Source organism: Ammodytes marinus (assembly GCF_949987685.1).
Source record: "Ammodytes marinus genome assembly, chromosome: 20".
NCBI lineage: Eukaryota > Metazoa > Chordata > Actinopteri > Uranoscopiformes > Ammodytidae > Ammodytes > Ammodytes marinus.
In genome coordinates, this window is record NC_137224.1 from 19,882,214 (window position 1) to 19,909,995 (window position 27,782).

At 43.9% G+C, this 27,782-nt stretch overlaps 1 protein-coding gene across 2 annotated transcripts; it reads left to right on the forward strand.

Moving 5' to 3' along the window:
• Window positions 1–242: 242 nt before the first annotated feature.
• Window positions 243–27,782, forward strand: mrtfba (myocardin related transcription factor Ba). Of its 2 annotated transcripts, none has more exons than XM_080049080.1 (17): window positions 243–391; window positions 7,337–7,419; window positions 9,722–9,972; window positions 14,487–14,552; window positions 14,750–14,805; window positions 14,928–15,003; window positions 17,737–17,898; window positions 18,464–18,654; window positions 19,119–19,265; window positions 19,388–19,635; window positions 20,408–20,561; window positions 21,269–22,237; window positions 22,572–22,688; window positions 23,315–23,464; window positions 23,878–24,012; window positions 24,219–24,279; window positions 24,851–27,782. In XM_080049080.1, the coding sequence occupies exons 3-17, from the start codon at window positions 9,810–9,812 to the stop codon at window positions 25,354–25,356; spliced, it is 3,201 nt and encodes a 1,066-aa protein (XP_079905206.1). In that variant the 5' UTR covers window positions 243–391; window positions 7,337–7,419; window positions 9,722–9,809; the 3' UTR covers window positions 25,357–27,782. The 2 variants fall into 2 exon arrangements, with proteins under 2 accessions (XP_079905206.1, XP_079905207.1); XM_080049081.1 differs by lacking the exon at window positions 243–391 and adding an exon at window positions 497–592.

Consider the following 27,782-nt stretch of genomic DNA (forward strand, 5'->3'; position numbering starts at 1 on the left):
TATGTAACACTACCAGCGGATAAGGAGAACAAAACAGCCGTGGTTCCTTGGGAGAAAACTGTTTACAACAAGCAGAGTTTGGTCTTGTAGACGGAAGAACTGGTCAGGCTGATTATTATACAACTGACCGGTGAAGAAGAGGCTAGCGCTCCCTGGCCTTACCCCCCTCCCCCCCGACTGCTCCTGCTCCTGTCCGACAGCGTCATTACGTCACTTTGCATCCGAACCGAGACCCAGTCGCAGCCATTTTACTCCTCGGAATAAACTTTCAATATCGCAGCTAGATGGGGAGAAACAACATACACACCACAGCGCCGCTGACTTTACCGGATATCTCGCCGTGAACCAGAGCTCGGAAGGATTCGTGGAGTTTCAAGGCTTCTCTATTCGGGTAAGACTGCCACAGACGCGGGGCGGCGCTGTCTTGTTTTTAGCATGTTTAGCCTGCGTTGGCGACACCGAGCCAACTAGCGAAACAGTGAGTGGTTGGGTTGTTGTCGAGCAGCGTCTGTGATATGGTATGCAGACGAGGCTTGTTAAGACTACACAGCAAAGCGCTAAGAGCTGAGTATCTACTGTTACGTGTCTTGAGGTATGTGTTTTAGCCTCAGGAATGATTGACACCGACGCATTAAGCCGTCATGTATCGGTTGGCACTGCTAACTCACTCACCTGTCAGATTTAAAGTAACTAGCTAACGTTAGCTTATCCCAGAACCACACGTCTCCACCGTTGCTGTGGTGGAGCCGACAGCCTTGGTCTGATATAAATGTAATCTTGCTTTTTATAATTAGGTCGTCGTTATTAATTGCAAGTGGGTGGTGTTGTGCGATGTGTGTTTATTTAGCCGTTAACTTCTCTGAATGCCAGTGCACTGGCATGCAGCATCATTGTAGATGAGGCAGCCCTACCTACCACCTAAGTCATTTCAACCACGTATGCTGTTGTGTTTGCACTCGACAATGTTATTCTATCGCCTTCCAATCGATTGGAGTCACCACTGAGGAGGTGAGGTAACGCTGCAGCAAATCCAAACAGGTTCGGGTACCGTGTGAGTCATCCCGGGCAGGAAGAGGCCCCTTTCCACTCCAAAGAGTGCCATGCCATTACAAAAAAAAAAAAAAAAGGTGAATTGCGTCAACTTAAACATCAGTGCGTGTGGTTGGATGGGGAAAGTAATCCCCCCCGACCCCGAGCCATATATCCCTGTGTGTCTTGCTTATTTCAACCTCCCAGTGCGGTATTAGTTTGCTGGAAGGACCGTCTGCTCTGCTCCCCAACACTTTACATTATCTATGTCTCCCTTTGGAGAAATGAATGGAAATGAAAGCGAATATCACAATGTAGGCAGACTTGTTTGCATTGTATAGGCTACCATTTGATTTTTTTAAATACTATTTTAGAACACAAATATTTAACTTTTTTCCTCCATTGCTGTGAGTTATTAGTAGGTGAAAAAAAAAAACATTAATCTCACACAGGTAGCGGATGGTGAGGAGATATTCACTGATTTTTGCCAAAAAGTGATTTTAACAACAAGCGTTCTCCAGAACCGCTGACACCATTGTGATGGCCCCATTGGGTTTTTGGCCTCCAGTCATTTTAGACCATGTTATGTTGTCTGTTTGTCCAGTCACTCAGTCCTTCTTCGTACAGTTCTTTGGGACATCTTTTCAGCGAAACCCACAAAGTGCAGGAAGGAAACGACGCTGTGGGAACAGTGACTCCAGTCAGTGAGCCACACCGATGACATCACTTCTCTCTAATCTCTTGATAAAAGAGGACATTTTTGTTGGACGAGACGTGCGCTATTTAAGGCCCAGAAAACTGCACACTTAAACTGCAGTTTGGCACGTTGCGGTTGTCGTGTGTGTGTGTGTGTGTGTGTGTGTGTGTGTGTGTGTGTGTGTGTGTGTGTGTGTGTGTGTGTGTGTGTGTGTGTGTGTGTGTGTGTGTGTGTGTGTGTGTGTGTGTGTGTGTGTGTGTGTGTGTGTGTGTGTGTGTGTGTGTGTGTGTGTGTGTGTGTGTGTGTGTGTGTCTTGTATGTGTGTGTGTGTCTTGTACAGTATCTCACAAAAGTGAGTACACCCCTAACATTTCTTCAAATATTTCATTATATCTTTCCATGCGACAACACTGAATAAATGACACTTTGATACAATGTCAAGTAGTCAGTGTACAGCTTGTATAACAGTGTAAATTTACTGTCCCCTCAAAATAACTCGACACACAGCCATTAATGTCTAAACTGTTGGCAACAAAAGTGAGTACACCCCTAAGAAAAAATTTCCAAATTGGGCCCAAAGTGTCAATATTTTGTTTTGCCATCATTATTTTCTATCACTGCCTTAACCCTCTTGGGCATGTAGTTCACTAGAGCTTCACAGGTTGCAACTGGAACCCTCTTCTACCCATTCATGACGACATCAAGGAGCTGGTGGATATTAGAGTCCTTGCGCTCCTCCATCTCCCGTTTGAGGATGCCCCAAAGATGCTCAATAGGGTTTAAGACTGGAGACATGCTTGGCCAGTCCATAACCTTTACCCTCAGCTTCTTTAGCAAGCCAGTGGTCGTTCGGAGGTGTGTTTGGGGTCGTTATCATGTTGCAGTACTGCCCTGCGGCCCAGTTTATGAAGGGAGGGGATCATGCTCTGCTTCAGTATGTCACAGTACATGTTAGAATTCAATGAACTGTAGATCCCCAGTGCTGGCAGCACTCATGCAGCCCCAGACCATGACACTCCAACCACCATGCTTGACTCTAGGCAAGACACACTTGTCTTTGTACTCCTCACCTGGTAGCCGCTCCACACTCTTAACACCATCTGACCCAAATAAATGTATTTTGGTCTCATCAGAACACAGGACATGGTTGCAGTAATCCATGTCCGTAGTCTGTTTGTCTTCAGCAAACTTTTTGTGGGGTTTCTTGTGCATCATCTTTAGAATAGGCTTCCTTCTGGGATGACAGCCATGCAGACTAGTATGATGCAGAGTGCGGCGTTTGGTCTGAGCACTGACAGGTTGACCCCCCACCCCTTCAAGCCCTTCAGCAATGCTGGCAGCACTCATACGTCTATTTTCCAAAGCCAACTTCTGTGTACGACGCTGACCACGTGCACTCAACCTTCGTAAACTGGGCCGCAGGGTGGTATTGCAACATGATAACGACCCCAAACACACCTCCAAGACGACCAGTGGCTTGCTAAAAAAGGTGAGGGTAAAGGTTATGGCCTGGCCAAGCATGTCTCCAGACCTAAACCCTATTGAGCATCTTTGGGGCATCCTCAAACAGAAGGTGGAGGAGCGCAAGGTCTTTAATATCCACCAGCTCTGTGATGCTGTCATAAATGGGTGGAAGAGGGTTCCAGTTGCAACCTGTGAAGCTCTAGTGAACTACATGCCCAAGAGGGTTAAGGCAGTGCTGGAAAATAATGGTGGCCACACAAAATATTTACACTTTGGGCCCGATTTGTAAATTTTTTCTAAGGGGTGTACTCACTTTTGTTGCCAGCAGTTTAGACATTAATGGCTGTGTGTCGAGTTATTTTGAGGGGACAGTAAATTTACACTGTTATACAAGCTGTACACTGACTACTTTACATTGTATCAAAGTGTCATTTCTTCAGTGTTGTCCCATGGAAAGATATAAAGAAAAATGTGAAGAAATGTGAGGGGTGTACTCACTTTTGTGAGATACTGTATGTGTATAGTATTTGCTAAGCATCTGCAACAGCTTGACAGAATTAGGGCTGCGTGATATGATAACTATCGATAATCCCAAGATTATGTAGTCTATGTGTGTGGCCTTATTACGCAATATAACGAGTAATATCTTGTTGGATAAGGTGATGTGCTTCACTTTCAGCTGCATGAATATATATACATATTTTCTATAGAAGATTCCCAGAAATCCAGAATATCTAGAATTTTGAACAAGACTTCTAGATGGTTTGTCGAGTCGGTTATCGGTTTACTGTTGTGCAGTATCGGAGATGCATCACAAGTATTTTCCATAGTATTGTCAGTTGTTTATGTCTTCTTTAACAAGAGCCAGAGCTCCTTGTCTGTTTATGGTCCATTAGCTCTGAGACCAAGGCTGCAGTTTCCACTTATCTGGTGCTGTCATTTCAGTGTGTGTATATGTGTGCTTATGGGTACTTACATAATCACTTGAATGCCTCACAGCCAGGCCTATCTGTAGTAAAGTTGACCCAGTGTACAGGGACTTGGTGGCTCCTCTGTGTCTGTTGTAGCGACATAGCTCTGTGGTTGTAATACACTAAGTCACACTGCTTTTGAATGACTGCGGAATTATTTATTTTTTGCTTATTGTTTTTCTGTAAAACATGATTGTGAAATACTGGGTTGGATCTGAATATTGTTCCTGACTTGCCCAACGTAAGAGGTTGTCTGTTTATCATTCAGTGTGGTCAGCATGAAGACAAACAGCAGGAGGATGTTGGTGGTGGAACGTCATAAAGCCTCTCCCTGTGCGCTGCATATGGCTAGGCTTTTTAGAAGGTAGTGAGAGAGAAACAAAAGCCTCGGGCGGCGGACACACCTCGATACTAAATGCAGAGTAAAAGGATGAGCTAGCCCGTACTCTGATCTTCTAGCGCTGCAGATTCTAAAACAAAGGTTAAGCCTAAGCCGTTGTGTTGTTTTTTTTAGTTCAAGACCTACTTCACCGGTGGGAATATCAAGGTGTATTGAACTCTGAGATCCTATGTAGTACAAATGTGCAAACATTTTTGAAATCGGTTCATCCTAGCCGGAGAAAAAGGTATAAAGAGTGATTTATGCTCTCACTGTCAAACCCTACATTTTTACAACTAGTAAAAATGTAGGGTTAGGACTAACAGGACAGCTGGGCCAAGGGAAAACTGAGGAAAGACTGAGGGAAGAAAAAACCCCATTCATTATATTATAATAGCCATTTTATAACGGGTGAAGTATTCCTGTAATCATAGAATCAACCTGGTAAATCTGTCTTGGTCCGAGATTCTGTCATTGCATTGAGTAAGCGTGTGGAGAGGTGGCCTCGCTGTCAAACTCAACCCTCTGTTGGGTGGTGGCATTGTCCCATAAGAACAATGTCTCACTTATCAGTCTATTAACAGAGATGTATTTTTAGCTCTTGTTCTGCTGGGATCAGAAGATGGCGTTGTTGTTAGTTCAATTGAGTCTTTTTGGTCGAGTGTCTTGTGGCTCTTGGACTTCTCAGGACCTTAAGTGGCTTTCCAGTTGTTGGTGACTTTACAGTTCCTACCAATATATGACCAACCCCCGACATGCCAACTTTCCATTACAGTTTGGCATAGCTATTTCTTCCACAACTAGCTGTACAAATACTTTTTGGAAAAAAAACGAACTCGCTTCAGTGTGTGTGTGTAGTACTGACTCTCCTACCAGCGATGTTTTGTTTCAGAAAAATACTCTGTCTGTTCCTGATGCTGCCGATAAAGTTTTATAACATATCTTAATGACATGTCGAGCAGACCGGATTGTAGGTTGTTGGCATTATGTCAACAAGTTTTGCAAGAAAGCCAGCCGTGTGCCAACAGGCAAGGGATGGGTACATTTTTTTTAAATAGCTCTGTTATTACAGAGAACACTGTGATGATTGAGCCAAGTGTGTTCCAATGCACTGACCCCACACACACTCACCTGATCCATTTTTGAAACACCAAACACACCCAGCATCAGGATAACACAGCACATCAGTCTGCAACCAAAACCTGTTTGGAGAAGTGATATATTTGAGCATATCGATAAAGAGCATATGTTTTATCTCTTTCTCACCCTCTGATGTGGAGCCTACCTTTTGACTGTAATAGTGTGTGTGTGTGTGTGTGTGTGTCTGTGTGTCTGTGTGTGTGTCTGTGTGTGTGTGTTTTGACAGTGTGTCTGCATTGCCCTTTGTTGACACACATGGTAGTGGTTGGCCCGTGCCATTAAAAGAACAGTGCAGGGCAGAGCAACACGCAGCGCGGCCCGCCATCTGGATCTGCTCTTTGATTCTGCTCCGGTGTTTATCCCACACACAACTCGTCGGCCATGACAGTCGCTCCTTTCTTTCCACTAGTCTCCTCCGCCCACCCTTTGCCCCCCTCAAACACATAAACACACACAGCATGTTAGCGCTGCCACTGTTTGGAACCCTACCGTCACCTGCTTTGTCCTCTGTCTCATTTTCAACTATAGTCGGCTATGGCATGCGCGTGTGTGATCATTTCTTTCTATTTCCCATGCCACAAAACCTGCAAGCAGTCAACATGTATCCAGGTAGAAATATTAGTGAACATTCACTTGACCAGCTTTGTAAGCCAAGCAATAACTCCCATTTGAAAGAAGAAAAGAATAATGGTAAACAAATGAACCATAGTTTTGTACACAGTTTTGAAGATGCTGTGGCAAGGCAGTTGCCCTTTTAAAATCAAACCTAACTGGCAAGCATCAGGTAAGTAGTACAAGACCATTATCTTCCCAGAATGTCTGTAAATTGATCTAGCAATATAACCTTTATTTAGTTATGTAGTTGGTCATCTAAGCACACATATCCTGAAGAGTCCTGAAAGCTTGTGTGTGTGTGTGTGTGTGTGTGTGTGTGTGTGTGTGTGTGTGTGTGTGTGTGTGTGTGTGTGTGTGTGTGTGTGTGTGTGTGTGTGTGTGTGTGTGTGTGTGTGTGTGTGTGTGTGTGTGTGTGTGTGTGTGTGTGTGTGTGTGTGTGTGTGTGTGTGTGTGTGTGTGTGTGTGTGTGTGTGTGTGTGTGTGTGTGTGTGTGTGTGTGTGTGTGTGTGTGTGTGTGTGTGTGTGTGTCTGTGTGCGGTTGATTGATAATTATTCCCAGTGTCTCCCTCCCTCAGACTGCAGTGTGATGCTACATTACAGCTCTAAAGGGTTTTGTATTGTCTCTGAATGGACTATCCGCTTCCATCCCCATAGAGACCGCTGCAGGTTTTCCTAGCCAGCATGTGAACATCATGCATATATATCCTGGATGCAGCCTTGAGTGTCTGCTAGTTTCATTCATCCATCTTTTAAGTGGTACTTGTCATCTGTTTTGCTCTCCACTTCCCTTCAAACACACTGTATTCAAGCAGCATCAGTGCCTGGTTTGCCACAGTGTGTGTGCTATTCTATATTGTGTATTAATTTGTAGCCGTAATATCGTATTCATGTCTTGTAGCTAATGTCTTCCCTTTTAGAATGTAGGCTTTCAAATGTGTACTTTGTCTGGGGATGAAAACCTCCTGGATTACATTTTTGAGTTGAGATAGATTGATGCCTTTTGTAATACTCGTGTTTTCTCCCCTCTGTGTCTCCTACCAGGTCTGACTCCATGGCTTAAGCGTAACTCTTGACAGCAACTAGTCCAGACTTCTCTTTCCCTGGCTGACCTCTGCTGCTTACAGGTAGGCATGATGTCATGGACTGTCACACTATTATTAAGCTATTGGCTCATCAACAAATGGTATACGATGACTAACCAAGTCTTAATTTTTTCTTTTTTTTTGGCATAGCCTTTCACTCATGTGAAGGCATGATCACACACAATTGATTTGTTTGGGAAGTTTTTTTTTTTTTTTTTTATATATATAATTTTTTTGGCGTTTTTCTTAGACAGTATTTTTTCAATTTGAAACTCTGTGAAGAGGACTGAGCCTGTATGGGGGGTAGCTCTAACCGTTACACCACAAGTGCCCCCTCCCTCCACTGTTAAGGAAGTTTTGATGCACTCTGATATATATATATTTGTATTCCATCTCTCTTTTTGTGTGACTGTTCACTAGGTATTTGCAAAGCCTTGGGTAAAACCAACCAACATTGATACACTTCCGTTTTAGGATCTGTAAAAGCTTCTAAATCTTGGATCAGTTTATTTCCTATCAAATTGAACAACCAGAGTGAGTTAATTCTACTTTAATTTGATCCTAATCAATATGTGGACCACAGAGACCGACATCATTTAGCTAACTATAAAAGCTCTGCAAGAAGGGCCTGGATACAGCCTGGAGGTTGAACTGTTGATCATCAGGGCCTTGTATTGTGTCTGTAACGTTGTGTTTTAGTGATACTTCATCATCATTAAGGGGCCCAGAAAGTGGCTACAGGTCAGAAGCCAAGTTTTTGAGAATAGGACATTTTTGCAACGGTTGCCAGTTTCAACATGAAACCAAATTTAGACACCCCCGGTAAAGGCCAAGCAGACTGAGATTACATCCTGTGTAATTACTCAATGTCTGATTGGTGGGGATGCACCTTCTGAAATGTCACAGACATAGGTAAGTATCAGGTCAAACTATATATGTGCACACCAGAAAGTCTGAAGGACATAGCCAAAGCTATTGTGAAAGGAAATGGCTAAAACTCTACTTGTTCTCCCTTTATACACAATGTTAAGTCCACCAAAAAAGTGAATGTATGGCTAGGGCTAGTATTAGAAATGAACTGTCACCTTTATCCTGGCTACAATCATTGCGATTCATGATATTATCCTGTGCGTATTCTAATTGTCAAAATATTCATTTAACCCTTAAAATGATTCTCAAACATAGTTTTTCTTGTGGGATGCAATTCAACGCGAATCACGATCAACATATTGTGAGGGTTATTTATCCGGTACGTTCCAGTATAACATCGTATATCCTCCCGTCCCTAGTGTAAACTGCAGTATTCGCTGTTAGCTTGCAGCAGTCCTCTTGGGAGAAAATGTGTTTCAGCTAGTCAGTGAACATCTGTGAAGCCCAAAAAGAGCGGCAGAAAATCAGTGTGTTTTTTTTTGTGAAGATATATTTAACTTGCGCTGAGGGACCAAGCATCTTTTATAGATTATGATGTCATCTTTTTAAAAGCAGAACAAGAGATGATGAAGAATGGCCTTTAAGCGGTATGTTATGTAATGAAGCTTGGATACATGTATGCTAGCAGCATTCAGCCACCAGAATGGATAACATGCAGACGTGTTGAAACCCAATGTGTCTGAGTCCCACAGTTCTGTCCCACAGTCTCCCCAATGCCTTTTGGCACTTTTATAGGACCCACAGGGAGGAATAAACGCAGCCATAGGAAGGAACATAATAGTTGTGAGCCAAGAGCAACACATCAGGATGGTTAGTAAAGAGTGCTCTGGTCCTGGGATGGATAGATGTGGGTGCTGCTTGAGAGAGCGATAAATGGCCCCGGTGCTGAGACCGAGCAGCCTGTCATCTGCTGGCTTTTTAAGAGACTGCCGGGAAGCCATGGATACCCGACTGTTTATTTTGCTCCCCGAAAACCTTCCCCCGTTCCCCGCTGTTAGACCAACCGCCACAACCACGTCATATTCCAAGATTATGAAGCCCGCTGTCTATTACAGAAGGGGAACATTCACTCTCCAAAAACTGGCATTGTTTCTCGTGAGTGGCCAGCGGTTGGAAGCGATTATTCCATATAGTAATAGCCAGCCCCTGCTCCTTTTTTAATAAATAATTTCGGGGCTGAAACTGAGCTCTTCCAGATGGTTGAAATGAAATGCCACCCTTAGCATTTCCACCAAGGCGGGTGAAGTAGTCATACCAACAGGATGATGGTTCTTATTAGTCTGTATTGGGGATGATCACGTAGGCGACCACAGAGGATCCTTGACTGATGTATTCCTCCTGTTTGGAGTTTCTCAGTGTGAGGAGTAGTACATCTTTCCCTTAAACTCTTCTCCTTTGTTTTATGTCAACACAGGTAGCAGCGAGACATTTACCAAAGGGACAGTGAGCAACCCCACCCCGTTTCCAGCCTGGGACCCTCCCCGATCGCGGCCCGAGGCAGGATGGAGCCCCCAGCCTCTCAGGGCCAGCCCGGCGCAGAGGGGGATGCTGGGATGTTGAGTCTTCTGCTGCCCAGCCCGCAGAGCGAGGCGGTGGCCCACGAGCTGGAGGAGCTGTCGCTGCAGCCCAAACAGAGTCTGCTTCCACTCAACGAACGCAAGAACGGTGAGGACGACAGGCTTCCAAACAGATACTAATGTTGACCCCGCTTTTAGTCCAAACATTCCTATTCCTACACCCCCAGTGATGGTACAGACCCGTCACATCAGTAACACAGATAGACATTTGCCTTTGTACTACTCAACCTCACAAACTTAACAGCTCCTACATGTAATAACCTCAACTATTTGCTTTTGTCGCAATTCTGCAACCTTTGCATACAATTCTGCCGTCCCTCTTTAGCCTTGAATACCCTTCATAAACACATGCTCACAAACACGTACTCTGAATCAGTCCTGGTGCCACAAAATGCCTGTCCTCAATTCCTGAAATTTTCCATCAGCAATACAAAAAAAAGCTCTTGTTGCTAGCCAGCCCCTCCATCCTAGCGTCTCATCACACACACACACACACACACACACACACACGATTGCCGGTGTTGTTTTGGCAGCCGCACGAGACTGACTCAAGACACTGATGGATGGGAACACCACTTCCAGGCTTTTCACAGTGGGTTAGATTCACTGTTGCCCGTTGCCAGTTCTTAATCACAGCCTAGATGGTGCAGGGAGATCAGTCCAGTGCAATCACTGCGATATTTGACCACGGTGCTCAGAAAAAAAAAAATCTCATTTGTCAGATACGGTCAACCAGACACAGGCAGTATAGCCACAGCTCTTGCGGCGCTGCAGTACACAGGCCTTGGCACTACAGTTAGGATTTTATGCTTTGTCGTGCTGCAGGAGAGCGCAGTAAAAAAACGTCTTGGAGGGGTGGAACATTTCTGTGGAATGTCAACAATAGTAGCACCCACTCATCATCTTCCCTTCCCACCTCCAGTGAGAACACACACACAGACACACACACACACACACACACACCGCATACTTTCCACCCTCTGAGCCATCCCCAGCACTTTGCCAACCACAGAAGAGCCCCCCCCACCCACCCCCACCCACCCATATTGGTTTTAACATGCAGGTGTTAATCTGTCTACCATGGTGACAGGTCTGAGTGTATCAGACCGCCTCACGTGTGCGTGGCAGGAGGCTGTAGCTCAACAGAGTGGAGGAGGAGGGCTGCTCTGTCAGCACAGTCCACAGACAGGCCAGTGAGTTTGTTGTGACAGGGGATTGTGAGAGTCTTGCCAGTAAGAGAGAGAGAGCCTGTGATGTGCAATCAATAAGGCTACTGATACATGACTCAGACATGTGTCTGCCTTCATTAGAATGTCTCACACACACACTGCAGGCTGACACAATGTGAAGCCTCTTGCTGTCTATACATTAGTGGTCTAGTGATATTATGAGCTTGTTTTTGTCTCACGCTTTAAAGGAGAAGTGCATTATTTTGGGAATGCGCATATTTGATTTCTCGCTGATAGTCAGTGACGAAGATTGATGTAATTGTCCCATCTGTCCGTTAAATATAAAGCTAGAGCTCTATTGTAGTTAGTTTAATTTAACATATCATAACAACTGGAAACAAGGGGGAAAATCCCCTTCCGGCTCTGTCCAAAGGTTACAAAATCCGCTTACCAGCTCCTCTTTCCAACGAAAACCAAAGTGTAAAAATGTCCAAGTTCATGATTAACAGGTGGGACAATGTGTGGGACTTTTTTTTCTTTTTTCCCCCAAAATGCAGTAACATCCTGGCAACCTCACTGTGATGTTTTTTCTGATTATTCAAACACAATATAACATGTTATTGAAGTATTGGTGGACAGGTGTTGTTTGGACAGAGGCTAGGCAAGCCTTTTCCTTCCACTTTGTAGCTAAATTACCAATCTGCTGCCTCAAGTATTAAAAACATTAAAACTCCTAACCCTCAACCAAAAAGCACACAAGTGTATTTCCCAAAACGTCAAGCTAGTTTCACCATCTTCCCCGCTCTATTTCTGTCAAACGTTTGTCTTATACAGGTCCTTGAGTAGCTTTTAAATCCATATTTAAAAAGCTTTCCTTTTGACCGCAGGTGGAAAAACATATTTGTATGCGAGCCCTGTGTTTTGCTCCATTGACCTGCTGACTAGTTGTGTGTGCGTGCCGGTGTCTGTGAAGCACAAACAGCTCAGTCATGTCTCTCAGGTCACAGGTCAAATGTGTTTGTCTGGCCTGAGAAGCATTTCCCGGAGGAATTTATTGGACAATGCCACTGACTGGAAGTCTTATCACCTTCAACCAAACTCAGTTCCTCTCTCCTGGTTTTCACTGAATGTAGCTACCCAGCGTCTGAATCATTTTATTTCTTTAAGACACCTCACAACAAACCACTGCAAAATGTCTGACCATTCAGTAGCCAGCCAGAGTATACAGCTCTGGAAACAATTAAGAGACCACTCCAAATATTCAGTGTCTCTCGTTTTTTTACTACTTATAGGCATATTTTTGAGAATGAAAATGTTTTTGTTTTATATAACTCTGGTATTAACCATTCAAAATCCACCACAATAATATAAACAACTGACAACATCTCTACCAAATTCCAATACATTCTTATCATTAAGAGCATTTTCATTAAGTAATCTAGAGATGGAGATTTAAAAAAAAAAATCTTAATTTTTTCCATAGCTGTATTTCATGCATACAACATTTTTATATATTACAGTTCTGCGATAGCACCAAGGTGATATGATCAGTGGGGTGAGAAGAGGTGCTAGCAGTTTATGTACATCTCCTTTATGCATATCTGGGGTGTGATAATGAATGGGACGCCATTAAAGAGACCAGAGAGGCAAATCATACGTGAGGCTGGTTTGGCCAGCTGTATCCTGTCGGAGCCAGGGAGCGTGTGTGTCATTGTAAGTTTTGACGTGTCACTTCCTGTGAATGGAGAAGTGTCTGTTTTGAGTCATGGTCAGTGTTTGGATGCTATTTGATAGCGTGACGTTTTGTCCTCATCTCTTCAAGTTGAAGATGCAGCTGTTTTCCTTGTCCTTAGTAGATATAAGGAATGAGTGTTAATCCTCCACATCAAAGGGCTGTACTGAGATTGCCTAAAGCCAGAAAATTAACCCATCCCAGCCTGAGTGAGGGAAGAGAGAATAGAGAGGGAGGAGGGGGGTGGGGGGGGTTGTGGCCCAGCAAGGGAAGAAATGTATGTCAGAGAGGGCTAGGGAAAAGAGGACGGGCTCAATGTTGCTTCTCTGTAGTTCTTACAAGCGATGCAACACCCATGGATTCTTATCATTCTGGTTGATAGATTTTTCCACTGCAGCTGAGAGGATATGACTTAAAAAATACTCTGGACTTCAATACAAAGGCTGTTAATTTGGGATTAAATTGATTCATCCCTTAGTTTATTTTTTTATTGTTACAAGTATCATTTGGGACTGTGCTATAGGCCAGTAGTCTTAGATGATGGCCTGTAGCTGCACTGGGATCAGAGCAGGTGAGCACTCCTTTACTTTGTTGCTATCTTCATGGCAGGTTAAGGCTGTTGCCTGCTTGTCCTGCAATTCTGTGAAGTTTTAGGGTTAATAACATATCTTTCACAGGAGGGCAAGGGTTAAACTTAAGGCCAATGGAGAGATGGTGTTAATGAAAATGATGTATAGTATGTTTGTGGTGGTTGCCCTCCTTTGCCTCGTGCAATAGCCTGGTCCTGTTGTTTTGTTTTTGGCTAGTGGGTGGACTAGACATTAAAGCAACAGGCTTGTGAGCACATAATTAAAGCCTGGGAAATGTCATAGGATAGTGGGAGAACAGAATAAAACACTATCCACCTCCTTAGGACTGAAGTTGTCCCAGGTAGCTCTTTACACAAAGCCCCACAAGAAAGCATTGACTGTTTATATTAAAAAATAATAGGTACTGTAGCTTTATTTAGTAGAGCACCAGTCTCAGAAATAAAATTCACAATTCAAGTGCCTCACACGAATACAAAGTTAAAAAAAAAATAATAGAGAAAAACCACAAAGTAAAAAGACAAGGCTTTTTAGAAGAGAGTTCAGTAATGTTGGAGCCACTACCTCAAAGGCACAGGGACAGCCAGTTGGAGGGAGAAAGTCACAGATATACTCCGGTGCTCGGGCTCTATACGTGAAAACAAGAACTTGAAAAGTGAGTCCTAAACCTTACGGGAATCCAATTTAAACAGGGATAATTGTTCCGAGGCTGAAGTCTCCCGCGGGCTTTCAATGCCAGCGTAGGAACAGCTGGTTTAGTTACCACCACACTACCGCACACTTCTGTGTGTAACCCATGTTTATACAAAACGTGTGGTCGACTGGTCAGATCGCTTAAGACCTGGCTGGGTGCAAAATGCCTCTTCGGAGAATGACGTGATCGTATTTTGTCAACCTAATTACTAGAGAGAACAGGATATGAGTGATACATCAGGGGGGTGGTGAGAGGTTAGCGTGTGGTTAGCCTCGGTTTGATCTCGTTTTCTTTTCCCCATTTTCTTTTTATATACTACCTCATCTCTTTGTTTTTTCCTCTGATGATTTTCCAACCTTGCAACCATGAGGCCATTGTTTTTCTTTTCTAACATTTGTTCTTTCCTGTTCTTGTTTTCAGTCCTGCAGTTGAGGCTCCAGCAAAGGCGAACGCGTGAGCAGCTGGTGGACCAGGGCATCATGCCACGTGAGTGTATCAGCCTCTGCCAGTCCGTCCATCACTCACCACCACATAGCCAATGCTGTGTGGGCTGCTGTATGCTAACAAACTGGGACCTGGATGGCTGACATAATAAAACATGTGTGCTCTATTAGCGCCAATCTAAATAATTTGTGTGTAACCTTGTCCGAATTTAAAAACATTTTGTAAAATCTGTGTTGCAGCTCTGAAGAGCCCGGCAGCTTTCCATGGGCAGATTCGCAGCTTGGAGAGAGCCAGGGTGAGGCCATAGTGATGAATGTGGATTAGTGACAGTGTGTGTTGCTCACTGAACAAGAACACAACATGAACTGTGTGGATGATTAACTGATCATTCTGAGTCCGTCTCTCTCTCTTTTCTAGACTGAGAACTTCCTCAAGCACAAAATCCGCAGTCGCCCGGAGAGAGCAGAGCTGGTCAGGATGCACATCCTGCAGGGTACTGGTGATTCTTTAAAACACTTATTGTCTCGTATTGTGTTCCCTGGGGGGCTTTCTAAAGAAATGGTCAGAATATAGGAAAGAAAGCTGACATTGTATAGAATGATTTCCAGGTGCTTTTAAAAGAAATGAACAATCAATGAAAAGTTCATCTTTTTCTGAAATTCTATTCATAACATGAAACTTTCCTATAGTCTGCATTCATTACACATAACGTGAAATTAATCTAGACTAAAAGTTGATATTTCTGTATTATAAATCCTTTTTCTGATCGGTTTTATGTCATATTCATATATTTTGAGATACTGTATTGTTTTTATTCCATGAGCTGATCAACAAAATAAAAATAAAAGTTGTATAATGAATCTAGAATTCATGGAGGTTTACTTTTTGAAGGGACTTTTCCATGATATTTAAATCTTTTGAGATGCACATGTACTGTAGGGGAGAAAGGGGTAATCTGAGCCACTTTTTACATTTGCTCCCCTCAAAGCGAGCTAAAATGTATCACTCAAATTTACACATTTCTCATTAATTCAGGATGTTTCCTAGAAATGGGCATTAGCAGAATTTTTTCAAGACAAAGGGCAGTGAACATATGATTGTTTTAAAAAAAGTTGTCATGCGGCTCACTTTATCCCAGCTGTGGGGTAAACTGATCCACTTACTTTTTCCACTCTGAAACTACCATAACAACACATATTGTAACTGTAAGAATCCTGAAAGCTAGCCACACATTCCAGAACTAATGTCGGACTAGTAAAAGAATGATGGGGTTTGGTCAATTAAGCAAAGCAAATTTTCTAAACACTTGAAAGTAACTCTGAACAAAATCAAATACAACATATTATAATTCAAAAGGTTTTAATAAGATTCAAATGAAAGATAGAACCAGATAGATTAGAACACAGTCTGGGTGTCAGAACACAGGACCCTTAGAGCCAGCTAGTGTCTGGGGGTTAATACATAGGAAAATCAGAACCAGCGAGAACAGCCTGCGGGACTCAGAACACAGGAGAAGACCTAACTGGATTATAACATCAGCCTGTCATACTCTACAACTAGGCCTACTCTACATTCCAGCCCTGAAGGTTACAGGGAAAGATGAGAAGGTGCTCTTTCCGTGTGGTTGCCCCAGGTCGTCTTCCTGGTGTATTTCCTTGGCATGATGGCTTTTCTACAATGTGTATGACGTTAAAATAAAACATATGTCATGTAATATTACATTAAAATATGTTTAAGACTAAACTTAACTTGTGCCTCATGGTGGGGGAAAGTGAGACAGTGGCTCACTTTCCCCCACAGCATTCGGCTCACTTTCCCCCACCACCACAATTTGAGAAAAAACTACCTCTCTTAGCATTGCAGGCTAATCTTCAGTTATCAGCATCACATGGTTTCATATGTTGGTAGTTCATCAACATGTATGATAGAAGTTTTTCTACGTGAATACATTTGCTTTGGCACAACAGTTGATTAAGTTGACAGCAAGAAAATTTACTTTTACATGCAAAATACCTATTTTGGTGAAAAAAACATGCTTACCTCTAGGCCTGTCGCGATAAGCAATAAATCAATTAATTGCGCGATCATTTAAAATGAGCGATAATTTTTTGCCGGATGCAATAAATTACATTTGCAGCTTGTTTGTCTTCCTCGTGTCTCTCTATATCAAAGAGACTGGACGACAAGAGTTTTCAATTCGGTGTATCGGCCCTCTCGCTTTGTGTGTGAGAAAGAGAGAGAGACGGACAGAGGAGAGAGAAGGGAGAGTCCGCGAGTGATTTGTCACATGATCAACTGCGCGGATAACGTCAGTTAGGCTACTTTCATTGCAGTGTCTCGCTGTAGTCACGTTGTTAAACATGTTGGCGACTTTGCCGCTATATTTGCCGAAGTGTCGCGACCAGCGGCAAATCTAGCAACATTTCTTAACCACGCTCACGTGAGCAGAGTAGCAACGGCTGGCGTGTCGTCCTCAGTGCATATAGCCCTCACTCATACGGCCAGTCTATAGCTTCCCAAATAGTTGTATAGGTCCATATTCAATAGGCCACTGCATATCTATAATTAAGTTAACCTTATAGTTATAGCAACAAAGAACATGTGTAAAGTGATCTTGTATGTGAATAGGCCTAGTTAATTATAGTTAATTTAACTACCTGGTCAGCATTGCATTTTTTTATTATTTTTCCCTCTTTCAGAATAGCATATTATGCAAATTAGCTGAATATGTCATCTAAATACTATAGTTACTTTTGGGCCAATAACTTTTTTCCTTAGAGAGTCCGCAGAGATAGAGGAGGAAAAATCAGAGGAAGGGGTTGTGGTGAAAATTGGTTAAAAAAATCCCTTTTCCTAAAGGAATGTCTGAAGGATTTCAAATGGTGATGCAGAATCAAAAACACAATGAACTGTATGATCTGTAAAATCTGTTGTCAGCGTGGTCCAAAACATGCTGGCAATACACTATCAGTAGGCCTAATATACTGTAGTTAAAATTGGGAAAATGTGAATAGATGCATTCAAGGTCCATTTAATGTCCCCCTTAACATTTTGAGTTAGGGGCGCCAGTGCAACTAGTAAAACAAGTTTGTCTGGTGCCCTGGTATTGATCTTTGAAAGGGTGTTTTCCGTTGCCTAGAAACAGGGGGTGGCTCACATTACCCGATGCCTCAGATTCCCCCGTTCTCCCCTATATACATTTGACATGTTTTTTCTGTCTGGTCAGAGACGGGAGCAGAGCCTTCCCTGCAGGCCACCCAGATGAGGCTGAAGAGAGCCCGGCTGGCAGACAACCTGAACGAGAAGATCGCCCAGAGGCCCGGCCCCCTGGAGCTGGTGGAGAAAAACATCCTGCCCGTGGATGAAAGCCTGAAAGAGGCCATCATCGGTGAGATACAGTGTCAATACAATGGCTAGAGTTGCCATTTTAGAGAACCAGTGCTTTTAGAAAATATCTGCCTTAAATCCTCTGTAAGCCTGCGCCAAAATAGGAAAAAAAATCAGTATATGATATCAAACTTGGTTGTCTTCATAAGCTTTTACATCTGATCCGATTGAAAATAAATATTATAGAACGTAGCTGTATCGAACGGTCTCCATGCCAACAGTCATTGTTTTATAGAACGTTCAGGCAGAGAACTGCCGAGATTGTGTAATAGGAACCAGAGCATTGCTGACTCATTTTAATCGAATTTCTGTAACGTTTATCAAATTTAAATGACCACATCTTAAATTTGGATTGATCAAGTGCCTAACTCTTTTCAGATGCTTTTCTATCATGCGACCAACTCCCCAATCTACATAGCTAGAAGGTTTTTGTGGCTTTGGGTTACAGGGGCTTTAATGGACACTATCAGGAAAAGGTCTTTGTTTGATGGACAATGAATGTAGTTGGAGAGAAATGATTGTACAACCTGTGTGTTAAGTACTGGATGTTGTTTTTGTCTCTCCAGTGAATTATCCCCTGGTGTACGATGAAGACAGCTGTGAAGCCCAGTCCCCAGAGCAGCCGGCCAGCCAGGAGTCTCAGAGCTCTGTGCCCTCTCCCATGGAGAGCAGAGTGCCAGAGACGCCCTCTCCATCCATAGCACCTCCACCTCCTCCCCCACCTCCACCACCCCCTCTACCCAACACCATGCTGCAGGTTAGAACACTTCCACTGCTCATTATGTATGCCAGTCCTAATTATTAATAACCACAGGGGTATTTTGGCCGCTGCATCAGCCATAGCCGAAGGTCAGAGGCATTATGTTTTGGGATTTTGGTTCGTTCGAGTCAAATTTGAACAAATGTCAACTTCAACTAAATGATTAACTGATTTGATTTTGGAGTGTACTGGTCAAGGTTACAGTGACATCAAATCTTCTGAGCAAAATATTTCAAGAATGTTTTTGAGGAATTTTATCAAACTTAGCGCAAGTGAACTGATTTTGATTTTGGAGGTAAAAGGTTACTACAACTTTACATAGTGTGAGGTCGCAGTGACCTTGTACCATATTGTAGCTTCTTATAAGTTGTCTTCCACCGATTATTGTTTTGTTTAGGTTTTCTTAAACATGTCAGACACATACAAACGATTTCAGTCTGTTTTTTCTTTTATTTCTCTAGACCAACTTTTCAGCTGCTACACAAGCCACAACGGACTTTGTGAAAATCTTCTCTGCCAGTGAGCCGCCTGCCAGTCGCCCAGCTGTCACCCTCGCAGCGCCAGTCACCACAGCTGCTTATTCAAAGCCAGGCCCAACACTGATTAAAGTAACAGCACTTTATTTTCACTTCTAAATATAAATCACACATCTCTCTCTGTCACATTTGAATTGTTGCTGCTGGACAAACCATAATTGTTTTTTTTTTCCCCATTTCCCTCCTGACAACAGCAAAGTCAGCAGAAGACGCCGTCGGAGAAGAGCCGCAGTAAGAAGGGCAAAGAGCCCAAGTCCAGGGTGAAGAAGCTCAAGTACCACCAGTACGTTCCCCCAGACCAGAAGATGGAGGCCAGCGAGGAGCCCATGGACTCCTCCTATGCCCGCATACTGCAGCAACAGCAGCTCTTCCTCCAGCTGCAGATCCTCAGCCAGCAGCAACAACACTACAACTACCAGACCATTCTACCAGCACCACTCAAGTACGCATCAGAATTAATGAGAAAATAATGTTCTGCTATTTTTGTCTGTCTATATCACAGATATGTATTGTATTTATTTATGTATGGCTGTACTTATCTGCTCCTATGTAGCCTATATAAAAAAATAACAACTGAAAAAATGTTTCCCCTCTAAACTGGCTTGTCTTGGCCTCCATTACTCTTTATCTGAAAGCGCCTGACAGCAGGTCAAACATTGTTGTTTTCAACGACCCAGACGCCCATTAGCTAGATTCCAATAACAACTCTTGCCTCTAATCATATATACAGTATGACCAACAGGATGTTAGCTGTTTTCATAAATGTCCCCTCTTTGAACTGCAACACGGTTTGGTTCGACCGGCTTTGTTAGTGAATGTCACAGGGGCACAGGATGGATGGTCTGTTCATATATAGGGGAAACATGTTTCCTCTCTTTCTCTATTCTCTCCATCCCTTCAGCCATCTTTTTCAATAATAAGCCTTTGTCCACCTTCCCACCTGCGCTTCCCATTTTCCTGTTTCTCAATATTGTGTCACTGAAGTTGTGTGAATATGTCCTGAAATGACAATGACCTCATCTTTCTCTCTGTGTGTGTGTGTGTGTGTGTGTGTGTGTGTGTGTGTGTGTGTGTGTGTGTGTGTGTGTGTGTGTGTGTGTGTGTGTGTGTGTGTGTGTGTGTGTGTGTGTGTGTGTGTGTGTGTGTGTGTGTGTGTGTGTGTGTGTGTGTGTGTGTGTGTGTGTGTGTGTGTGTGTGTGTGTGTGTGTGTGTAGACCTGTGTCAGAGGGTCAGCCAGGCAGCACCATCATGGTGTCTCTGCCCACTGCACCACCGCCCCCCTCTGTGGCTCTGGCCTCGGCTCGCACAAACATCTCCCTCTCCAACCGCAAACCAGGAGTCCTGCCTGCCAACCTCGAGGAAATGAAGGTAACTGGAAACCCACGTTCAACTGGCAAACTCTGCACCCACCAAACTTGTAATTTAAAATTGTGTCATTCAAAAATCAAGTTCCATTGAATTTTGTTTTGCTACAAATACTAGCAGAATAACCTAGTTAACATGTTCACACTGTATCAGCTATGACTAGTTATTTTCAACCCTTTCTGTACATCTTTATATTTTTTCAAGGCAAGGGAAATGTATTCATCTGCTTGCCTACTGAGAGATAGATTAAAAGATTGATAACCTGGGGGAGAAGTTTAATTTGACATGGAATTGCTTGGTTTCTCCCAATGATCACGATATATCGCCTATTGTGGGAAAAATATCAGCCTATTATACTTTTAATAAAAATGTGAAAACAACTATTAATCAATCTCCTTAGTGTGCGTGAATGACAGATTAAGTAACAATACACTAAATTAAAGACAAACTGTATTTGGGTATTTCAGCCCCTTTGTCCGGTTTGGAAGAAAAATGGCCAATTGACAAGCCAATGTTAAAAACTGAGCAGGAAAAAACTTTGACTATGTAAATCGTTAGTCGGGGACAACCCTACACACTAGTGATCTTCCTGGAGTCTTGCTGTTGGTGGTGGTGGTTGCTCTAACTCCACTCTTCATCCAGCACAAGTCCAAAATTGATAGTGACATTTTTTTGTATTATCATTTTTTCACTCATGCTCATCTGTGCAGGTGGCTGAGCTCAAACTGGAGCTAAAGCTCCGTGGCCTCCCTGTGTCCGGGACCAAGACGGATCTGATAGAACGACTGAAGCCTTTCCAGGACCCTCCCAGCTCCTCTGCTCCCACCATGGAGATCACCACCACCACTACCACTCTAGTCCAGCAGCTGGCCGCTCCAGAGAGCATCTACTCCACGCCGCCCGTCTCACCCAACGAGCCCTCTGTCCACCTGCCGGACTCAGGCATGTCCGAGTCTCCTCCTGAAACACGCATGGTGCTGGGCTCTGGATGGACGGGACCACAAATGTCTTTCCACGTGCCAGCGGAAAAGGACAGGCGGCTGCACGAGAAGGAGCGACAGATAGAAGACCTGATGAGGAAGCTGGAGCAGGAGCAGAGGCTGGTGGAGGAGCTGAAGATGCAGCTGCAGACTGAGAAGAGGTCGGGCCACGGTGAACCTGCCTCCATCGTCACTCCCCAACTGAGCTCCGTAGCTCATCTCAACTCTGTCCCCGCTGTGCTCAACTCTAATGTGGTCAAACTAGAGGGCCCAATGCGCTCAAACTGTTCATCCACCACCGCCGCTACAACACTGGTCAACTCTTTCCTGGGCGGCTCCCAGGCTCTCTCCCCCCTAGTGCCCACGGTGGTGAAACTGGAGGATGTGACGGTTTCTTCTGGCAAGCCGGTGCAGCTCCAGCAGACCCTCACCCACATGCAGCACCAAGCCCAGCCCCAAGTCACCACCGCCGGCCCCCATCAGCCCCAGAGGAGTCCCAACAAGCTCCAGAGCTCCAAGCCGCGCTCCCAACCCGCCACCGCCGCACCACCCAGCCTGCAGCAGTTCTTCATCAGCCACACAGGCGGAGTGTCCCTGGGTCAACCTCAGACTCTGCTGGGCCAGCCGGGCACCCAGATCCTCCTGCCGGTCTCGCTACCCAACAACGCCACCGCAATACAGCTGCCAAGCGGCCTGCAAGTAAGAGATGACAGTTAAGAGTGTGTTTACGTGCTTCAGTTTAGTTTAAGCTTAGTTTTAAAGCTAAAGTGTGTAACTTCTTGGGGGGGCAACACCAGTTTGTAAATGCTGCCATACTGAGAAATACAGAGAGAGTTTTGTGGAGCAGATTAATCAACTTTGTATCAACTCGTTTGGCAATGGCTTGAATGTAATCGACATTAACTTATATATAAAAAAGTTACGCAGTATAGCTTTAATGACGACGAGACACAATATGTTATAAAAACTGGATGTCTAGACCCGGAGGTGTCTTGCAGAATGATGTTCTTACCCTCTCGCCCCCTCCTCTCAGTCTGTTCTTCAGGCCACAGTCTCCAACCCAGGCCTGGTCCAGTCTGCAGGTCCTCAAATGCAAACCACTAAGATGGCACCCAGCCAGCAGATGGCCAACAACAACCAACTACTGCAGGTCAGTCACAGCGCATAGATACTGTAGATGCCTTTCTGTGTGTAATTGTGCTGGTGTGACCTTTGCCTTTTCTGTTCTTGAAGCACATGAATGTATCATGTTTTTACTATCAACAGCTTTTTGTTTTCGTCATGTTCATATCTTTTTCTAAGGACGTATTTAGCTGGTTTCACATTTCAACAGGAGTTCAAAATCCAGTGGATCAGCTGTCATAAGATAATTGAGATATTTGTGTATTACTCATGAATTTCTACTCTTCAGTCACTCGTGTGTGTGTGTGTGTGTGTGTGTGTGTGTGTGTGTGTGTGTGTGTGTGTGTGTGTGTGTGTGTGTGTGTGTGTGTGTGTGTGTGTGTGTGTGTGTGTGTGTGTGTGTGTGTGTGTGTGTGTGTGTGTGTGTGTGTGTGTGTGTGTGTGTGTGTGTGTGTGTGTGTGTGTGTGTGTGTGTGTGTGTAATATGTCCCATTTGCTGTACTTTCAGTTCCGCTTTCAAACTAGTCGTTTTTGTCTAAGGGGCTTTTTGTGTCTTTTTTATATCTTCCTTGTTTTTGTGGTGCTGTCATGATGATGTCAGACCTGATGATGATGATGATGACTGATTTGTGACTGTGTCTTGTGTGTCGACAGCCTCTTACTATGTGCAATAACACAGTCGGTATGGAGAACCGCACCAGTCCAGTGATGAACCCCCAGTGTTTCCTAAGAAGCTCCCCCGAGAGCAGGGTCTCTCCGAGGGCTTCTCCCAACCACAACATCTCCAACGGACCCTTCAACAAGGTATCAGTGCTGGGTTAATACTGGAGAGGAGGGAGCGCACTTACTGGATGCTGTTCAGATCTTTTAATAAGTCATATTTAGAAAATAAAAAACTCAGAGGTGAAGTTCTGGAGAATGCTTATTTTGACACCACACTTTTTTCTTTTTTTTGTAACTGGTGAATATGATAAGCTACCTGTCCGTACTGTGTGTGCACTGGAAAAAAATCCACTGTTAATGCACAGCCTATGCTCTTTAAATTGATATGTTGCTAGCTACAGTGGGCCCACTTTTTTTTTTTTTTTTTTTTTTTACATAACCTAGGCTGTGTATTAACACCATATTTCTTTTCGGAGCGCACACAACCTTTAATTAGTAGTTTAGATGGTTCCTGATTGTGCCTGTATTTTCACTGTCTCTCTCTATTCTTCCAGTCTCCTTCTCCCCAGCCTACATTCATCCTTCAGCCCGCCTCCCTTGTTCCTCAGCCTCCCAAGACACGAGAGCCTCCCCGCTACGAGGATGCTGTCAAACAGAGCCGCAACCTACACACCAACAATGTCTCCCAGGTTAGACACACACACACACCAAACGCACACACCACTTGACATGTGTCAGACCGTGTCGTTACATTTATCTAGCACATGCTGTATCCTTCTGAATACAAGAAAGCATGAAAACGTCAAAGTCTATTTTCAGTTTCCCTGCCTTGAGGAAGTGTTTTTGTTGAGCCAGCCTCCAGTCTCCTAACCATTTTTTTTGACTGTCTTTTAAGGTTCCCACGGCAACGAGTCAGCACATGGATGACTTGTTTGACATTCTCATAGAGAGCGGAGGTAAGGAGGTGAACACTCGACAGTACCAACCCAGATCATAGTGTTAAGTTGTGAGTGAGTTTAAAACATTCTAGTCCCAGGGAAATGCTGAGGAAACTCCTGTGTAGGCAGCAGTGTTTGCAGTTGAATCTTACGCTGACTGATCATGAATGATATCAGATATTCTTAGATAGTTGTCTTGTCTTGTCAATGTTGTCTTGCCAATATGTGTAGAGTTAAAATAGTTAGCTAAAACTGGTAAACAGTTGACGTAGTTAGCTAAAAGTAGTTAGCTTAGTAAAAAAAATAAACCGTTAAAATAAGCTTAAAGATAAACAGCTAAAAGTGATAGATAAACAGTATCTGCCTCCTTCTGATATAATTAATAGTGTTAAATACATTCAGTTCAATCAGTTTGTATTTCAAACATTTTTTCTACAGTATCAGTGTCAGATTGTTAGTGTCCCACTGTGAACAACGATGTTCTGTTAAAACGTCCCTGTCAGTATCGTTGCCAGTCTTCAAAGTAGCCCTCATCGGTTGTACCCCCACCATATTTACTTTTTATTGTATCCCCTGTCGTCCCTTCCAGAGATCACTCCATTCATCCACTCTGGCCCTTCCGTGTCTCACGCTAAGACCGTCCCAGTCACGGCGAACATCACCACCCTGCCGGTCAACACGGTTCTCTCCAGACCTCCTCCACAGATCCAGGTGGCCCTTCCCCCCAGCCCGAGCCCTATGCTGGGCCACGGCGCTCTGCCCGGCCTCTCCTCGCTGGCCTCGGACAACCAGCTGGAGGCCTTCCTGGAGCGCACGCTGGCCGACACGTCTCCGGTGTCTGACCCGCGCACACAGGGCCTGATGGAGGAGCTGCAGGCCCAGCTCATGGAGCAGCAGCCCTACTCGCCCATGGACACCTCGGAGCTGTCCTTCTGCGAGTCCTCCTCCCCCCCCTCCTCCCTCAACAACATGGGCCTGGACAACATGGAGTGGCTGGACCTCACCATGCCCCCGGGGCCCGCCGGGGCGCTCACACCGCTGGGCATCCCAACTGACTTCCTGGATTCACACGACCTGCAGCTGCACTGGGAATGATGGGCACAGGATGGAGGGGTTCAAAGGGAGTGGGCTGAGTCAGGAGGAGGGAGATGGATAGAAGAAGAAGAAGAAGAAGAAGAAGAAGAAGAAGAAGAAGAAGAAAGGGGCTGACAGCAGCAAAGAGGTTGAGTTCTACCATTTTAAATAGGGAAGCTAAAGGAGGAGAAAACATGGCGTGTTTGTGCCATAACACTCTCACCAGGACATCCACACTATCTGTAATATTCCCACTACACATAAGAGACACTGCACGGGCAGTGCACTCTATCAAGTTGAACTACAAGCAGGAGTTTGCACAGCTTCAAAAGAGGGTCTATTATGTCATCACTACGGCCATCTTGGTCACCTTTTAATATTAGTGATAAAGGGATTTTAAACTGACGAGACAATTTCAGTGACCGATATAATGATTTTAATGATCAAATACAGTCAAGAAGACAGAGCCAAATGAATACTGGTAGCATGGGCTGCTTGTAAATACTCTCTAAACCACACTAGTACAACTACAGTACAACTCAGACAGAGACTGAGCAGCGTTGATGGCTGATGTCGCCTCTTCGTGTGAACACTGCGTCTATTTTACTGTGTTAGCAGCACAGTAACTAAATGTCAACATGTGTTTAAAGGTGGTAGTGTGATGTGAAGGCCTGTGTTCTACAGAGGCATACCCTGCCACACTAGATTTATTCAACACAATAACTGTCCCTTCACAGTTGGCTGACTGATGAAGTCTAGTTGTAAATTCAAAAATGAAGGAGATTAGATTTTGAATCAAAAGGTGTTAGAGGCTTGGCCTGGGACATTGGTGCTTTATGACATGTGTACAGTGTTGAACACTGACCACTTCACTTGGAAAGGTTCAGACTAAACTAGTCTAAGTAATGGCTGTCATGTCCGTGTGTCCTCTTTATGACTCCGGGTCAGGCATGCTCATTACATTTGAAAGGGATTCCTAGCTGGGTGGAGATCAGGCCTCTGTTCAAACTGGTCCAGTCTACCACATAGTACATGTACATGACATAGGCCACAGTACATAGAAGGTATACGTTACATGTGTGTTGACTATTCTGATCTGTTGTATCAGATGTGACCCGGTCAAGCTGATGAACCAATGAACAAAGACCTGGACTTTAGTCTGGGCGACTCTATCTACGCGCATCTATGCACTTATGAGGAGATCTGACACACTCACCTCAGAACAAGGAAATGTGAACTCTGCATATCCAAGGTGATGGTTTAATATGAAGTAATCAATAAGGATCATAATTAGAACAAAGATGGCGTGGCCAAACATGCTCTAGAGAGGCCGCACTCGTCATCCAAGTATCTTGTTTTGAATGTAATTTTTTTTTTTTAAATATGAAAAAAAGAAAATTGGACTTAACTCAGAAAGTTGGCAGCTTTTTTTCTTTTCTTTTTTTTCTGATAATGAACTGACAAACAGTGGAAAGGGAACAAATGTCGGTTACTGACACATTCAGACACACATCCATAATAGATGTGATCCGTGTGTGTGTGTGTCTGTTGCCAGTTGTATCAAGGGATGAAGATGAGCGTTGTATCAAGCTGTCTTACAATATCCCTGCACTTTGTCTGTGTGTGTGTGTGTGTGTAATTGAGTGACCAATTATCCTGTGGAGGAATCTGGACATTCTGAAGTAAAAACAGGTTGACCTCCAGTTATGCTGGTGTGCTAATCTAACAATGCTATTTAGACAAAGCTCATTTCCAGACCGTGCGTGTGTGTGTGAGTGAGAGAGAGAGTGTGTGAGAAACGAGTGTGCATGTTGTGTGTGTCTGTCTGTACGTGTGGATTTGTCGTCCTGTCTATTGCATGTTGCACCTGTGTCTCTGTGTGCATGATCGTAATCACGTTTAATCTCGGGCTGTTGCCAAGATGTCTGAAGAAAAAAAAGTTGCTAATATCTATGAAATCAAATCACTTGCTAATATTCCGTTTGACGTATTCCAAAACTTCCCCCTCTTTAAAAAGGCTTCTATGACTGTTTTACTGTTTGTTTTTAACTCTGTCAATCAGTTGTCATCCCATAGTCAAAAAACGCACAGACACCCCGTGGTGGGGCATCGGTGAAGAGGGCTTAGCTACTTTTGTAAAAAAAAAAAAACGTCATGAATTCTTGATTTTAAAAAAATATATATATTTTCATTTTAACGGATTGAATCATATCCCACTCGCTGTTTATTTTCCAACATAGTTACTGGTTCAGTATCTCAGTCTAAATATGACATTGGGGATAGATACACTCTTATTATACGGCACTTTGAAGTAAGATTGCTTTCTTCTTCTTTTTACGAAATCACTCATGTCCAATGTATCATATTTCCAGCACATTTTGAACCACTTTATTCTGTCATTACGTCCACGGGGCACTAGAGGGCGTCGCCTCTCTTCTGTTGGTATT

What these genes read in the sequence shown, in the direction of transcription:
- mrtfba (XM_080049080.1), top strand. Translation starts at nt 9,810, where the DNA reads ATGGAGCCCCCAGCCTCTCAGGGCCAGCCCGGCGCAGAGGGGGATGCT. An exon ending in TACCCAACACCATGCTGCAG is followed by an intron (nt 18,655 to 19,118) that starts GTTAGAACACTT and finishes TTATTTCTCTAG; the next exon opens with ACCAACTTTTCAGCTGCTAC. An exon ending in ATTCTACCAGCACCACTCAA is followed by an intron (nt 19,636 to 20,407) that starts GTACGCATCAGA and finishes GTGTGTGTGTAG; the next exon opens with ACCTGTGTCAGAGGGTCAGC.